The 13,950-nt window shown below is 53.2% G+C and overlaps 1 protein-coding gene across 9 annotated transcripts in view; it reads left to right on the forward strand.

Moving 5' to 3' along the window:
* PACS2 (phosphofurin acidic cluster sorting protein 2) overlaps nucleotides 1-13,950 on the forward strand; it is an 82,868-nt gene that overhangs the window by 28,906 nt on the left and 40,012 nt on the right. For all 9 annotated transcript variants that reach the window (XM_017505426.2, XM_037730227.1, XM_037730230.1 and 6 more), the window contains exons 2-3: nucleotides 9,102-9,189; nucleotides 12,771-12,860. In XM_017505426.2, coding sequence (XP_017360915.1) covers nucleotides 9,102-9,189; nucleotides 12,771-12,860 — 178 coding nt within the window. The remainder of the gene's footprint in view (nucleotides 1-9,101; nucleotides 9,190-12,770; nucleotides 12,861-13,950) is intronic.

Genomic DNA, 13,950 nt, shown 5'->3' on the forward strand with positions numbered 1-13,950 from the left:
TTTTTGAGACTGAGTCTCGCCCTGTCGCCCAGGCTACAGGGCAGTGGTGTGATCTCAGCTCACTGCAACCTCTGCCTCCTGGGTTCAAGCAGTGCTCGTGCCTCAGCCTCCCTCAGCCTCCCTGGGGTTACAGGTATCACCACCATGCCCTGCTGATTTCTTATTTTTAGTAGCGATGGGGTTTCACCATGTTGGCCAGGCTGGTCTTGAACTCTCGACTTCAGGTGATCCACCTGCCTCAGCCTTCCAAAGAGCTTGGATTACAGGCATGAGCCACCACTCCTGGCTCTTTTTTTTTTTCTTTAAAAAATTTTTTTTCTTCAAGAACTTTTCCTTTGCAGTCAGAACACAGAGTATTAAAGACTTACACTAGAAACATCTAACTATATTCAAGAACATTAAAAACCCTTGAATTAAGACATGTAAAGACTCATTGTTTCCAGGTGCGGTGGCTCATGCCTGTAATCTCAGCACTTCCTGAGGCCACGGCGAGCGAATCACGAGGTCGGGAGTTTGAGACCATCCTGGCCAGCATGGTGAAACCCCATCTCTACTAAAAATACAAAAATTAGCCAGGTGTGGTGGCTCGCACCTGTAGTCCCAGCTACTCAGGAGGCTGAGGCAGGAGAATTGCTTGAACCCTGGAAGTGGAGGTTGTAGTGAGCCAAGATTATACCACTGCACTCCAGCCTGGGTGACAGAGTGAGACTATGTCTCAAAAAAAAAAAAGTCACAAAGAAGTTTTCCATAAATGCAATTCAATTTCATGAAATTCTACAGAGGAGTTTTTAAATTGAACTTGGCAAGTTGATTCTAAGATTTATATGAAATAGATAAGCAACTTTAAAGAAAAACGAAGTGCCTGTGTGTTGAGGGAACTGTGGTCTGTTCCTGCTGCTGTAACTCGGCAGCATGAGCTCCAGACAGCTGTTTCTCACGGTTCTGGAGGCTGCGGAGCCTGAGATCAAGGGTGTCTGATGAGGGCTGGCTCTCTGGTCCATGGACAGCATCTTCTCGGCATCCGGAAGGAGCAGGAGAGCTCTCTGAGGCCTCTTTTACACGGGCACTCTTCCCACTCATAGTGACTCTGCCCTTGCGACCTCATCACTTCCAAAAGACCCCACCTTCTAAAACCAACACATTGGGGTTGAAATTTTAACATGGCTTTTTGGGGGTTGTGTGGGACACAGACAGTACTTAACAAGGAGTATTTTCTTTTTTTGTTTGTTTTTTGAGATCAATCCTGCCTTAGCCTCCTGAGTGGCTGAGCCTACAGGCAGGTGCCACCACACCCAACTACTCTTTGTATTTTTTTTTTAGTTGGAGTCTCCCTCTGTCACCCAGGCTGGAGTGCAGTGGTATAATCTCAGTTCACTGCAACTTCTGCCTCCTGGGTTCAAGCAGTTCTTGTGCTTCAGTCTCGCTGAGTAGTTGGGATTACCAGCATGCGCCACCAGCCTGGCTAATTTTTGTATTTTTAGTAGAGATGTGGTTTCACCATGTTGCCCAGGCTGGTCTCGAAGCTCCTGGGCTCAGGTGATCTGCCTGCCTTGGCCTCCCAAAGTGCTGGGATTACAGGTGTGAGCCACTGTGCCCAACTAAGAGGTGGTATTTTCTTTAGCAGGTACACATTTATTTAAATTAGCTATGCAAGTTAAAATAGTATGGAATTGACAGATGTATAAACATTGACTAATGGAATGTAATAGCAGAGACACATGATCACAGCATGCTTCCGAAACGGCCCTGTTCATCCGTGAGGACAGGATATGCCTGTAGGTAAATGGTTTGGTGACAATTGAACATTCATGTTGGAAATAAAAAGGAGTCACTCATACTACACACAACTCCAAATGGATGAATAATCTCATTGTGGAAAAGAGGAAGGAGCACAATGGAGTGGGGTGGGTTAAAGCAGTGGTCCCCAACCTTTTTGCCGCCAGGGACCGGTTTTGTGGAAGACAGGTTTTCCACAGACTGGGTGACGGGAATGGTTTCCAGATGAAACTGTCCCACGTCCGATCATCTGGTGTGGGATTCTCATAAGGAGCGTGCAGCCTAGATCCCTTGCGTGCACAGTTAAAAAAGGTCTCTCCTATGAGGCTTGAACACCGTGCTGATCTGATGGGAGGCGGAGCTCAGGCGAGAATGCTCTCTGCTCCCCGCTCACCTCTCACCTCTGCTGTGCGGCCAGTTCCTAACAGGCCAGGAGTCCTTCCCGGGGCTTGGGGATCCATGGTCTATAGCACAGCTGACTTTTTGGTACCAGAGCCAGGGATAGAGGGCTTACTGAGCTGGTGCTTCCTGCCACCCGTGACGTGGGACAGGTGTCTGTGGTCCCTGGCCGGCCAGGGGCATCCCCTGTTCTGGGCTTGGCTTCTGCGTCTGGGTCCATGGTGGCTGCCTGGGATCTGCCCTTGCAGCCAGGGTGAAGGGAGTGGGCAAGGCCAGCGGCCTAGGGTCAGCATGCTGCCTCTGCTCAGGGCCCCGTCTGGCTGGGCAGCTGTCACCCAGCTAGCACCGGGAGGCTTGCTACCAATAGGGGGCTGGAGAAGGGAGCTGGGAGACAGCTGGTGGTCTCAGCAGCCCTTCAGAGGGGAAGAAGCGGGGCTGACGGGGAGAGCACATGGCGCGCTTCTGTGGTCTGATCCCTTGATTTCTTTAAATCCTAAGTGTGGAGAACATTTCTTCATTCCTGTTGGCAGGCCCGCGGGCTTTTGCGTGTCACTGAACTTTTCCCGTATGCGTCTCACTTCTCTCTGTCAGAAAACAAAACAGAAGGCTGTTCTCCAGGATTCGGATTCCAGTTGGCTTTTTTATTCACCTCTTTCCAGCAGACACAAGGAAAGAGGAAAGAGATAATACTGCGGGCATTTGGCAGGTGAGGTTGGATGTGAACCTTGAGTTTCGCCTGTCACTGTGATTTTATTTTATATTGAGTTATTTTAAAATAGGCTTTGCTTCTCTTTGGTTGCTGCTGAATCTGTTACGGCTGCAAGGTGCCCGTCTGAACACGGCGGCAGGTTGTTGATGAGTCATCTCCTAGAAGTTTTCTGGTGTCTTTGTCATGATTTTCTCAGGTGCGCCTGGCCTAGGCAACCTTTAGGCCTTGCTGTCAAAACAACCTTGGATCATAAGCAAATAACTTCCTTTTTTATCTGCACAGTTTCTGAATGCAAAGGATTCGTTTTATTCCTTATTTTGTTGATTTATGTTTTAGAGACAGTCTTGCCGTGCCGCCCAACCTGAAGCTTTTTATTCTTCCAGTGTTTGCACTGTGGCTGTAGGGTGTGCGGTGACAGCAGACAGGCCTGGGAGGGGCAAGCGTGTCCCCCTTGGGCAGGCTCTGTCTACCGCAGGGACGAGCCCCTCTCTAGGAATGGGGAGCCAGAGCCTGCTGTTCTGTGACAGGAATCTCGGGGGAGGGGGCACTGGGCTGTGCTGCATAGATGGTGAGCCCTGGACTCACCCCCAGCCTCAAGTCAGACAGATGTAAGGAATGGGCTTCCAGAAACAAGAGTGTGAAAGCTTGAGTGATAAAGAGTGGGAGTCTTGCACACCCTGCCCCTCCCCCAAATGCCTATCGTGGATTTGTTTGTTTCTTTGAATTAGTTCATCCACAGCAGGATCCAAACTGCTGTGTGTGTGTGTGTGTGTGTGTGTGTGTTTCTCCTCTGTTGCCCATGCTGGAGTGCAATGCTGTAATCACAGCTCTAACTCCTGGGCTCAGGTGATCCTCCCACTCAGCCTCCCAAGTAGCTGGGATTGCAGTTGTGCCCCACCACGCCCAGCTAATTTTTGTATTTTTTGGTAGAGATGGGTTTTCGTGATGTTGGCCGGGCTGGTCTAAACTCCTGGCTTCAAGCAATCCACCCACAGGCTTCCCAAAGTACTGTGATTACAGGTGTGACTGTGCCCAGCCAGAGTAGAACTTCTTGTTTGCAATTGGTTGATAGGTGTCTTGTCCCATCTTTAATAAAATAAAAACTTGGAATATCATCTGGTAGGCCAGGCGCAGTGGCCCACATCTGTAATCCTACCCCTTTGGGAGGCTGAGCTGGCCGGATCACTTGAAGTCAGATGTTCAAAACCAGCCTGGCTGATATGGTGAAACTGCAAACCTAGTAAAAATACAAAAAAGTAGCCGGGCGTGGTGGCACATGCCTGTAGTCTAAGCTACTCGGAGGCTGTGGCAGGTGAATTGCTTGAACCCAGGAGGCGGAGATTGCAGTGAGCTGAGATCACACCACTGCACTCCAGCCTGGGTGACAGAGTGAGACTGTCAAAAAAAAAAAAAAAACAAGTATTGTATGGTAAAAGTTCACCCCTCGCACCTCTCTGCATATGCATCTCTGAGCTTTAATGTTCACCAGAGAACCGCGTCCATCACACGACCAGGCACAGAACACTGGGCAGTCTGCAAAAAAAACAGTCCCCAGCGGCCACCCGGTCCCCAGTAGCCACCCGCCTTTCTGACCTGGCCTCGTCCCTCCAGCTCTGCCTTTTCCAGAGTGCCACAGAAATGGACAAAAATGGTGTGTGCCCTCGACACAGCTCTCTCACTCAGCATGATGCCTTTGCGATCCGTGCTGTTGCGTGTCAGGGATCCGTTCCTCGCTGTTGCTGAGTACATCCCATTGCACCATGTACCCAAGTGTCCTTGTCTTTGAGAGGCCGAGGTGGGCAGATCACCTGAGGTCCGGAGTTCAACACCAGGACAGCTGGGTTTCCAGTGGGTGGCAATTTTGAATAGAGCTGCTGTGAGTGTGCGTTACAGATCTTTGTATGGACACATGCTTTTATTTCCTTTGGACCAATTCCAAGGGGTAGGATTGCTGGGTGCTGTGTGTTTAACTTGTAAGAAGCTGCCAAACTGCTTTCCAGTGACTCTGGTGTGTGTCGCTCTGCACGTTCAGAGTGAGTGGAAGTCCCAGCTGCTCTGCTCCTCTCCAGCACTTGGTATTTGCTTCTTTCATCTTTCATACTTCTTAAGCCATTCTAATATGTATAGTTGGTATCTCGTTTGGTTTTAATTTGCATTTCCCTAATACCTAATAATTTTGAGCACCTTTTCATGTGCTTATATGCTATCAGTGTATCTTCTTTGGTGAAATGTCTGTTCCCATATTTTGCTCCCCCCCACCTTTTTTTTTTTTTTTTTTTTGAGTTAGAGGCTCACTCTGTCGCCCAGGCTGGAGTACAATGGCGTGATCTCAGCGCACTGCAACCTCTACCTCCCTGGTTCAAGCGACTCCCCTGCCTCAGCCTCCCGAGTAGCTGGGATTACAGGCGCACACCACCATGCCCAGCTAATTTTCTCACTTTTTACTAGGTTGTTTTCATATTGTTGAGTTCTAAGAGTTCATGTATTTAAATGTTCTGAATAAAATCTTTGTCAAATACGTGATCTGTGGCTGGGTGTGGTGGCTCACGCCTGTAATCACAGCACTTTGGGAGGCCGAGGTGAGTGGATCACTTGAGGCCAGGAGTTTGAGACCAGCCTGACCAACATGTAGCTGGGACTACAGGTGCATGCCGCCATACTTGGCTACTTTTCATATTTTTCATGGAGACAGGGTCTCCCTATGTACCCAGGCTGCTCTCAGACTCCTGGGCTAAAGTGATCCACCCACCTCAGTTACCCAAAGTGTTGGATTACAGGTGTGAGCCACCCTGCCCTGCCTCTACTTTTAATATATGCTTGAATTTGCCTGGAAGTTTTTTTTTTTTTTTTTAAGATTTTATTTATTTATTGAGACAAAGTCTTACTCAGTTGCCAGGCTGGAGTGCAGTAGTACGATTTTGGCTCACTACAACCTCCGCCTCCCCGGTTCAAGTGATTCTCTTGCCTCAGCCTCTCAAGTAGCTGGAGCTACAGGGATGTACCACCATGCCCAGCTAATTTTGTATTTTTAGTAGAGACAGGGTTTCACCATATTGGCCAGGCTGGTCTTGAACTCCCAACCTCAAGTGATCCACCACCTCAGCCTCCCAAGTGCTGTGAATATAGCCGTGAGCCACAGTGTCCAACCCAGAAAATTTTTAACTATTAATTCAATTTATTTAATAAGTATAGGACTATACCAGCTATGTATAATCATCATGATGAGTTTTAGTAGTTTGTGGCTTTCAAGAAAAATGAAGATTGGTACCTTTTGTTTAAGTAGTCAAATTTTTGTGCATGAAGTTGTTTATAGTATTTCTCAGTAGTCTGTGAGGTCTATAGTTCTTTCCTTCTTTTACTTCTGATAATGGCAACTTTTGTCTACTTTTTTCCTTGTTTGGGTAGAGGTTTTATGAATTTTACTGATCTTCCCAAAAGAACTAGCATTTGGTTTTATTTTATTTATTGTTTATCTCTTTTCAGTGTAGTTGTTCCTCTTTGTTGTTATAATTTCCTTCCTTTTGCTTACGTGGGTTTAATATGCTCTTCTAGTTTCTTAAGATGAAACCTTAGGGCCAGGCGCAGTGACCCAGAAATCCTAGCACTTTGAGAGGCCGAGGTGGGCAGATCACCTGAGGTCCGGAGTTTGAGACCAGCCTGGCCAACGTGGTGAAACCCCATCTCTACCAAAAATGTAAAGAAGTAGCCAGACACGGTGGTGCGAACCTGTAATCCCAGCTGCTTGGGAGGCTGATCCTGGGAGGTGGAGGTTGCAGTGAGCTGAGATCTTGCTGCTGCACTACAGCCTGGGTGACAGAGCAAGACTGTCTCAAGGAAGATGGAATCTTAGGTTGTGTATTTGAATCTCTCTTGTTTTCTGACATAAGCACTCAATGCTGTCCATAATCATTCCAGCCCTGCTTAGCTGCACCCAGCAGATTTGACGTGCTGTGTCATCTCCATGACATCTAGCGTGTTCTCTGATTTCCTTAGAGAAGTCCTTCGATCCATAGGTTATTGAGGAACATGTGTTTTAGTTCTCCAAGCAGTTGTGGATTTTCCAGCCATCTTCTGTGACAGATTGCTTGTCTGACTCCATTTTGGTCAGAGAACATACTATATGATGTCAGTTCTTTTGTGTTTGTGAAGGATTTGTGGTGTGACCCAGCATATGGTCTGTCTTGGTTCATGTCACCTCTCTCTCAGTCTCTCTCCTGCCTTGCTTCCTCTTGCATTTTGTTCCGTAAGAGAGAGCCTTTGGAATCGGTGCAGCCCCGGGGGAGCAGGTGGAGCCGGGGCCAGGGTCCCCGATGGAGGAGCACCCCTTCAGGCATGGCCTACGGCCTTCGGTGCTCCTGCCAAGTCCTAGCACGCTCCGACTTGATGCCTGACTTGTTTCGTGATAAACTGAGGGTGAGAATGACTTTAAAGCTCCCCGGTAGCCTCAGAGTGCACTTTGTGCTACAGACACTGGCGGGCGACAGTGGACGGGCAGACTGCAGCTGGGAGAACGACTTGAGGGCCTCTAATGGAGACATCTGTATTAGACAGGCTTTTCATGCTCACTGTTTAAGCTCCATGCCTGTTTGCCTAAAAACCTGGACTTAAAAACATCTAACTTGGAACTCAGAAAAATAAAGCATCTGACCTGGGTAGGCCCGTCTTCCAGTTCTGGAAAGCAGACTCATTTCTGGGTTAGTCCGGTATTGCTTCATGAGCTGCATCGATCTCATCTTGTTTGGAACAGGCCGCCCTGTGCATAACTTGGTCCCATGCACACTCACACAGCCCAGCTGGTGGCTTTGGCGGCTGTCAGGTGCTGCTCAAGTCTGCAGCTCTGTCTGCGGAGAGCACCCCAGGGCCCCGCCCACATGGTTCCTGCACCCCTGTCCACACAGCTCCCCACCGCACCCCATTACCTGTGTGGCTCCCCCACCCCGTCCATGTGGCTCCCCCGCCCGCACGGCTCCCCCTCTGCCCGCCGTCCCCCGTTCTCCATGTACCTCCCACCCGCTACCCCGATGTCAAGTCAGGCACCTTCTACCCAGGGAACTCTCGCGTCTGTCCTTGGCTTCTCTGAGCTCAGTGGAGTGTAAACGATGTCACCATCATCACTGAAGCAGCCGGGATGGGCGTGGGGTCTCCATGGCCTCCATTTTACGCGTGGACTGACAGGTGCTGAGGAAGCCCTGTGACGTCCTGGGGCCGCCCAGGCAGTCATCCCTGGGCTGTGTCCATCAGGTGCAGGGATGTTGGGGAAGGGCCTAGGCACCTGTGGTGGCTGCATTCGTGGCCTGGCTGTGGCTGGTAGCTGTTCTGCTGTTTTACGTTCATACTTTGAGGGCCAAGCACCAGCCCAGGAGGTGAGTGCCGCAAGTCCAGACTTCCCGAAGGGAAAGTATCCCCAGCACAGGCACAGCCACTCAGAGCTCGCTGGTCTTGGAGCCTGAAGCTGGGCGGGGCAGGCAGTGCCATCCCCTTTCTGGATGGTGGTGCCTTCACCCTCTGCTGTCCTGAGCAAGAAGAAAAATGAGCCAAGCTTCAAAGAGAGCTGTGCCAGAGTTTCCGGAACGCTTGCCGGTGCAGCTGTTGCCCACACACCTTCAGGCATGGGCAGGCGGTGTGGGCATCTTCACGGGATGGAGTTGGGCCCTGGCGTGTGTACGGCCAGTCCCCCTAGAGAGATGCTCGTTCACTCGGGGCAGAGTGGAGGGGCCTGCACCCGCACCACTCCTCAGGGACAGAGCCCTGGACACTGTGGGCATGTCATTCAGACCGTTCCTGGCGTCTCTAGGACTCCTGTGGCCTCAGGACAAAATGACAGAGGTGAAACAAGCAGAAAGAAGGTTGGGGGAAAGTATGTGCCAGCCACGGGCCGGGGGCCTGGGGTGGGCAGGATCGGGAGGCTGGGCTGGGTGGGGCCATGGGGAGGGAGGCCTGTGCTCTCGCAGCTGGGAGCTGGCTCAGGACTCTCAGATCTTCCGTCATCTCCCCCTGCCGGCCTGTCACACACCCACTCAGTTCCGGGGCAGGGAGGCTTGTCCTCAGGGCCTTCAGGAGATGGGGCCACTGACCTGGCAGCCACAGGATGCTGAGGGGCGGGCGCTCACCACAGGCAGGGACCACCGGGCTCCTGGGGTGACGCTGTGCAGAAACACACAGGACACGTTGTGATGAGGGGCGGAGCCCTGAGGCTGAGCTGTGCCTTACTTTGCAGGTTGTGCAGCCTGACTCTGAAGAAGCTGGTCGTCTTCAAGGAGCTGGAGAAGGAGCTGATCTCTGTGGTGATCGCCGTCAAGATACAGGTGAGGCCCCTGGTGCCCTGGCCGTGGCTGGGCGCCATCGGCTTTCCACATGCCTGGGAGACGGGTCAGCCAGTGCACCACCGTGAGGCCTTGCGCCAAAACAGTGGGTAGCCCGTGCCATCTCCGGGAGCTGAAGGGTGGCGGGAATGATGGGACTGTGGTGCTCCTGGGAGCGGTCCTGTCCTGGCCTTCTGGGATGTGGAGGTCAGGTGCACAGGGCCTTCCCGGGGCAGAGGTGCTCTCGGGCCACCTCACTGATGGATGGGCCCTGAGCGCCTGGAGCCAGGGCTTCCCTGCTGCACTCAGCGCCCACTTCCTGCCGGCTTTCTATGGATGGAGGGCGTTGGTGGGAGAGAAGAGCCGACGCTCCGGGAGGCAAGGACCCAGCCAGAACTCCCAGCCCCTGGTGCCAGGGCCTCTCTTCTGACTCTAGTGGGGCCTGTGACCTCTCGAAGGCTTTGAACACATGGCCGTTCCAGAGGGGCTGTGCCGGCGTCTTCCGCACACCTGGCCCAGGCCCCGCCCCCTCCATGGGGTAGAGCTGCCACGACCCCTGTGGCATTATCTTCTCCCAGTGAGCCAGCCAGGGGGTGTCCCCGCCAGCTGTCAGGGCGGTGAGGCTCCAGGTGTGTGGTCTGTGTGCAGCGGCCTGTCCCTGGCCGGCACCAGTCATGGGTAGTTCTCACCCGTGTCCTCGGCTTACAGCAGTGCCCTTCTGTGTGGCTGTCCAGCATGACAGGGTGGGTCTCAGTGGCTGTCGTGCTCCTCACCCCACCCCATCAGCCCCTTGAGGACGGGGCCCTGCTCATGGAGCCCACGTCCAAGGCCCTGCATAGGTCCCTGGAGCTGGCTGGATTCCTGACACCACTGTGGCTCTGACGCGGGGTCTCCGGGCCCCTCGGACCTGCGGAGCAGCCCCTGAGCCCCGGCCAGCATGGCTGAGGTCACTGGCCAGCAGCGGGTCTGGAGTGTGAGAAGTCCCGAGGCATGTCATCCTTCCCAGGCGGCTCCTGCTGTGTGAAACTTACTATGTCTTAAATAAACGTCTGGAGAAACCCTTTTCCTCACTGAAGATGCTCGTGGGTTAGCAGCAGCCTGCATGTGTGGCGCATGCTGGTGGCCAGGTTCCCGGGTGGTGGGGCCTTCCAGGAGCGTGTGGCTGGTGGCATGATGGAAGCATCTTCCTACCCGGCTGCCTGTGCCCAGGGTGCCCAGGAGCTGCTGCAGTCTGGCTGGGGGTCATCCCTGGGGCACGAGGAGCTGTCTGTGGGCTGTTGCCACCAGGCTGTGAGGTTGTGTCTGGGCCTCATGGCTTGCAGTGGGGTGGCAGGGTGGTCAGCATTCTCACTGGGTCTTCAGAGCAATGCATGAAGGCAAGAGCCGACCTCTCACTGGCTTCTGAGTCTGGTGCTGTTGACCTCTAACCCCTGGCATGGGACCCCCACCTCACAGCGACCCTGTTCCTTGGCCCCCTTTCTCCCTCGGCCTGTCTCTGGTCCTGCCCCAGGCTGCATCCTGACTGAGAGCTTGGCCCAGGGCCCTCAGAGCCCCACCTCTCCAGCCCCTCTGTATCCTGTGGGCTTGCTGCCTATGCCCACCCTGCCCATCCCAGCTCAGCACCCATGTGGCCCTTGGCCTCCCTTGCTCACCCCCAGCTCCTCACCTCTTCTCTCTTGGGCTGTCCTCTCTGCCCAGGTCCCCTGTGGGGAAGCAGCCAGCCCGGCTGCCATAGCCCCACCAGCCCCCGTAGCCCTACGTGCACTCAGCCTTCTCTGGCATGCACCTTTGCCTCCCCAGCTTGTGGCACACGCTGGTCTTTTTCTATCATAGCTGGGTCCCTGGAGGTCCTCTAGGGGGGTGCTGAGAGGGGCTTGACGCAGAACACATTTGCAGGGAAACATCTCTGAAGGGTTAAGGGGGGATGAGCAGGGAGAGCCCAGACCACAATGCAGGGGCACCCAGGGAGAGGAGAGGGGACAGGAGGGCTGGCCGAGGAGAGCACCCGAGGTCCCAGCTCAAGGGCGGGACCAGAGCCCACCACGGGTGCCTCCTGGAGCCCGAATGTGGCAAGCAGGCCACGCACACCTGTCCTGAGGCCCTGCTGCTCCACCCAAACCTGGGCTGGCCCCCCCACCCGCCTGCCAGCTGCCTGGCACCCTCATCCGTTGTGTCCTGCATGCCGACCGCTGGGAGCTCGTGCCTGCGGCCCCACAGTGTCTGCTTGTTTCTTGGAGCACGCAGTCCCCGGGCACATCCTTGTTGGGATGGCCTCTTTTAAAACAGCACTATGATAAGCACGTTCCATCCATTAGGAATCTACTTGGATATAAAGTTTGTGGTTGGGGTCCTGTTGTCTTTCATGAAAATGACCCATTACCCATTTAGCACAGGTGTGTGCAAATGCCTCCTGCTGGCCTGAAGCTCACTGGGTATGACCTCAGCGTGTTTTCAGGTGGCCATGCATTTCCTGCGTCTGCACCAAGGCCCCTCCTCCTTGCCTCTTTAAGTGTTGTCTCTGTATATTTTATTCTCTGAGAGGACCAGTCAGCCCTGCTCATTGTTCTTTTTAGAAAATGCTTTAGGCCAGTCGCAGTGGCTCCAGCCTGTGATCCCAGCACTTTGGGAGGCTAAGGAGGATGGATTGCTTGAGCTGGAGACCAGCCTGGACATCATAACTAATCCCTGTCTGTGTATTTAACAAAATACATAGCACTTTGGGAGGCCGAGGCGGGTGGATCAGCTGAGGTCAGGAGTTCTTGACCGGCCTGACCAACATGGAGAACCCATCTCTACTAAAAATACAAATAAATTAGCTGGGCATGGTGGCGCATGCCTGTAATCCCAACTACTCGGGAGGCTGAGGCAGGAGAATCACTTGAACCTGCGAGGCAGAGGTTGCTATGAGCTGAGATCACTCCACTGCACTCCAGTCCGGGCAACAAGAGCAAAACTCCATCTGAAAAAAAAAATACAAAAATTATTGTATTTTTTTGTGATGGTACATGCCTGTATTCCCAGATACTAGGGAGGCTGAGGCTGGCGATTGCCGGAGCCTGGGAGGTCAAGGCTGCAGTGAGCTGAGATCGTGCTGCTGCCCTACAGCCTGGGTGACAGAGAGAGACCCTGTCTCAAATAATAATAATAATAATGGTTTTAAGCCAAGCATGGAGGCACCTGCCTGTAGGCTGAGCTACTTGAGAGGCTGGGGCAGGAGGATTGCTTGAGCCCAGGAGCTCAAGTCCAGCCTGAGCAACACAGCAAGACCTGTCCCTCAAAACCAAAACCAGAAGAGGCTTGGTGCCTCCCACATTTGTTCTTCCAGACGCACCTGGGCAGCGCGGTCAGGTGCCTCTGCATCTGGACATGGAACCTGTTTTGTGATCGGTTAACCTCAGCAGGCACCACTCCTGGCTTCTCTCTCAGGTCCTGGGGCAGATTCCTGGAGGTAGAACCTGTGGGCCGAGGGGTCTCAATGTTTATAAGGTTCTTGGGATGAAGCCAGGGCACCTCTGAGGATTATCCCTGAAGTTTCCCTCTGAGATGAAGTCCTTTCAACTAGAACAGGTCTTGCTTAATCACAGGGCTCCAAACGGATCCTGCGGTCCCATGAGATTGTGCTGCCCCCCAGTGGACAAGTGGAGACAGACCTGGCCCTGACCTTCTCCCTGCAGGTGAGTTTTTCCCCAGTTTGGACCACGCCCTCTTCCGTGGCCCCCAGGGAGATGAGCACTCCCCATCACTGTTCCCTGGGGTGATGGGCACCCCTCATCCGTGGCTCCTTGGGTGATGGGTAACCCTATCACTGCCCCCTGGGGCAATGGGAACCTCTCATCAGTGTCCCCTAGGATGATGGGCACCCCTCATCACTGTCCCCTGGGGTGATGGGTACCCCTCATCAGTGTCCCCTGGGGTGACAGGTATCCCCCATCGCTGTTCCCTGGGGTGATGGACCTTTATCAGTGTCCCCTGGGGTGATGGGCACCCCTCAACACTGCACACCAGCCTGGGCGACAGAGTGAGATTCCGTCTCAAAAAAAAAGAGAGAGAGAATGTAATAATGAGGGCAAAAAAACCACTTATCAAGTCAAGACTATTTTGCTCTTCTGTTTAAAAAGACGGGAAAATATATGCAGCCTTGGTATTGTAAGTTCAGAGCCTGGAGTCTCTGGCTGCGCCTGCAGCTCACACGGCCTGTCCACGCAGTGCCGCCCACCCTGGGCGCCTCCGAGGCCTGCCCTGGAGTGGAGCAGAGAGGCCTCCCCTGGACTGTCCAGGTGTTGGCTGGAGGGCCCACCCAGATGGCCGCACACCCTACCTTTGTTTTTTTTCTGATTCATTGTGATGAGGTTGGTGTTGTGTAGATTTTGCAGGGTATTTTCTCTGGCTTCATACACTTGCTTTAAGATGAATAGCTCTGCATGTCCGCTCATTCCGAGCTCATTAGAAGCCTTCTTCTCAGTGAAAGTGTGTGAGCCGGGCTGGGGCTCCATGAGGTCTGTGGCGACCTGCTGGGCGTGGCTCTGGTTCTGAGGCTCTCAGCTGGTTACATAGGAGCTGGGGTGTCCTGGCGGACGTCACCAGAACAGCTTCTGGATTTTGGAGTGAGTTTTTCTGTCTTGAGGAGTCAGGTTTATGGAAGGATAGTACACAGTGCTCTGGGTGTTTTTTTTTTTTGTTTTGTTTTGTTTTTTTGAGACGGAGTCTCACTTTGTTGCCCAGGCTGGAGTGCAGTGGTGCAATCTTGGCTCATTGCAACCTCCA

The sequence above is a fragment of the Cebus imitator genome, unplaced genomic scaffold, assembly GCF_001604975.1.
Source record: "Cebus imitator isolate Cc_AM_T3 unplaced genomic scaffold, Cebus_imitator-1.0 Scaffold338, whole genome shotgun sequence".
NCBI lineage: Eukaryota > Metazoa > Chordata > Mammalia > Primates > Cebidae > Cebus > Cebus imitator.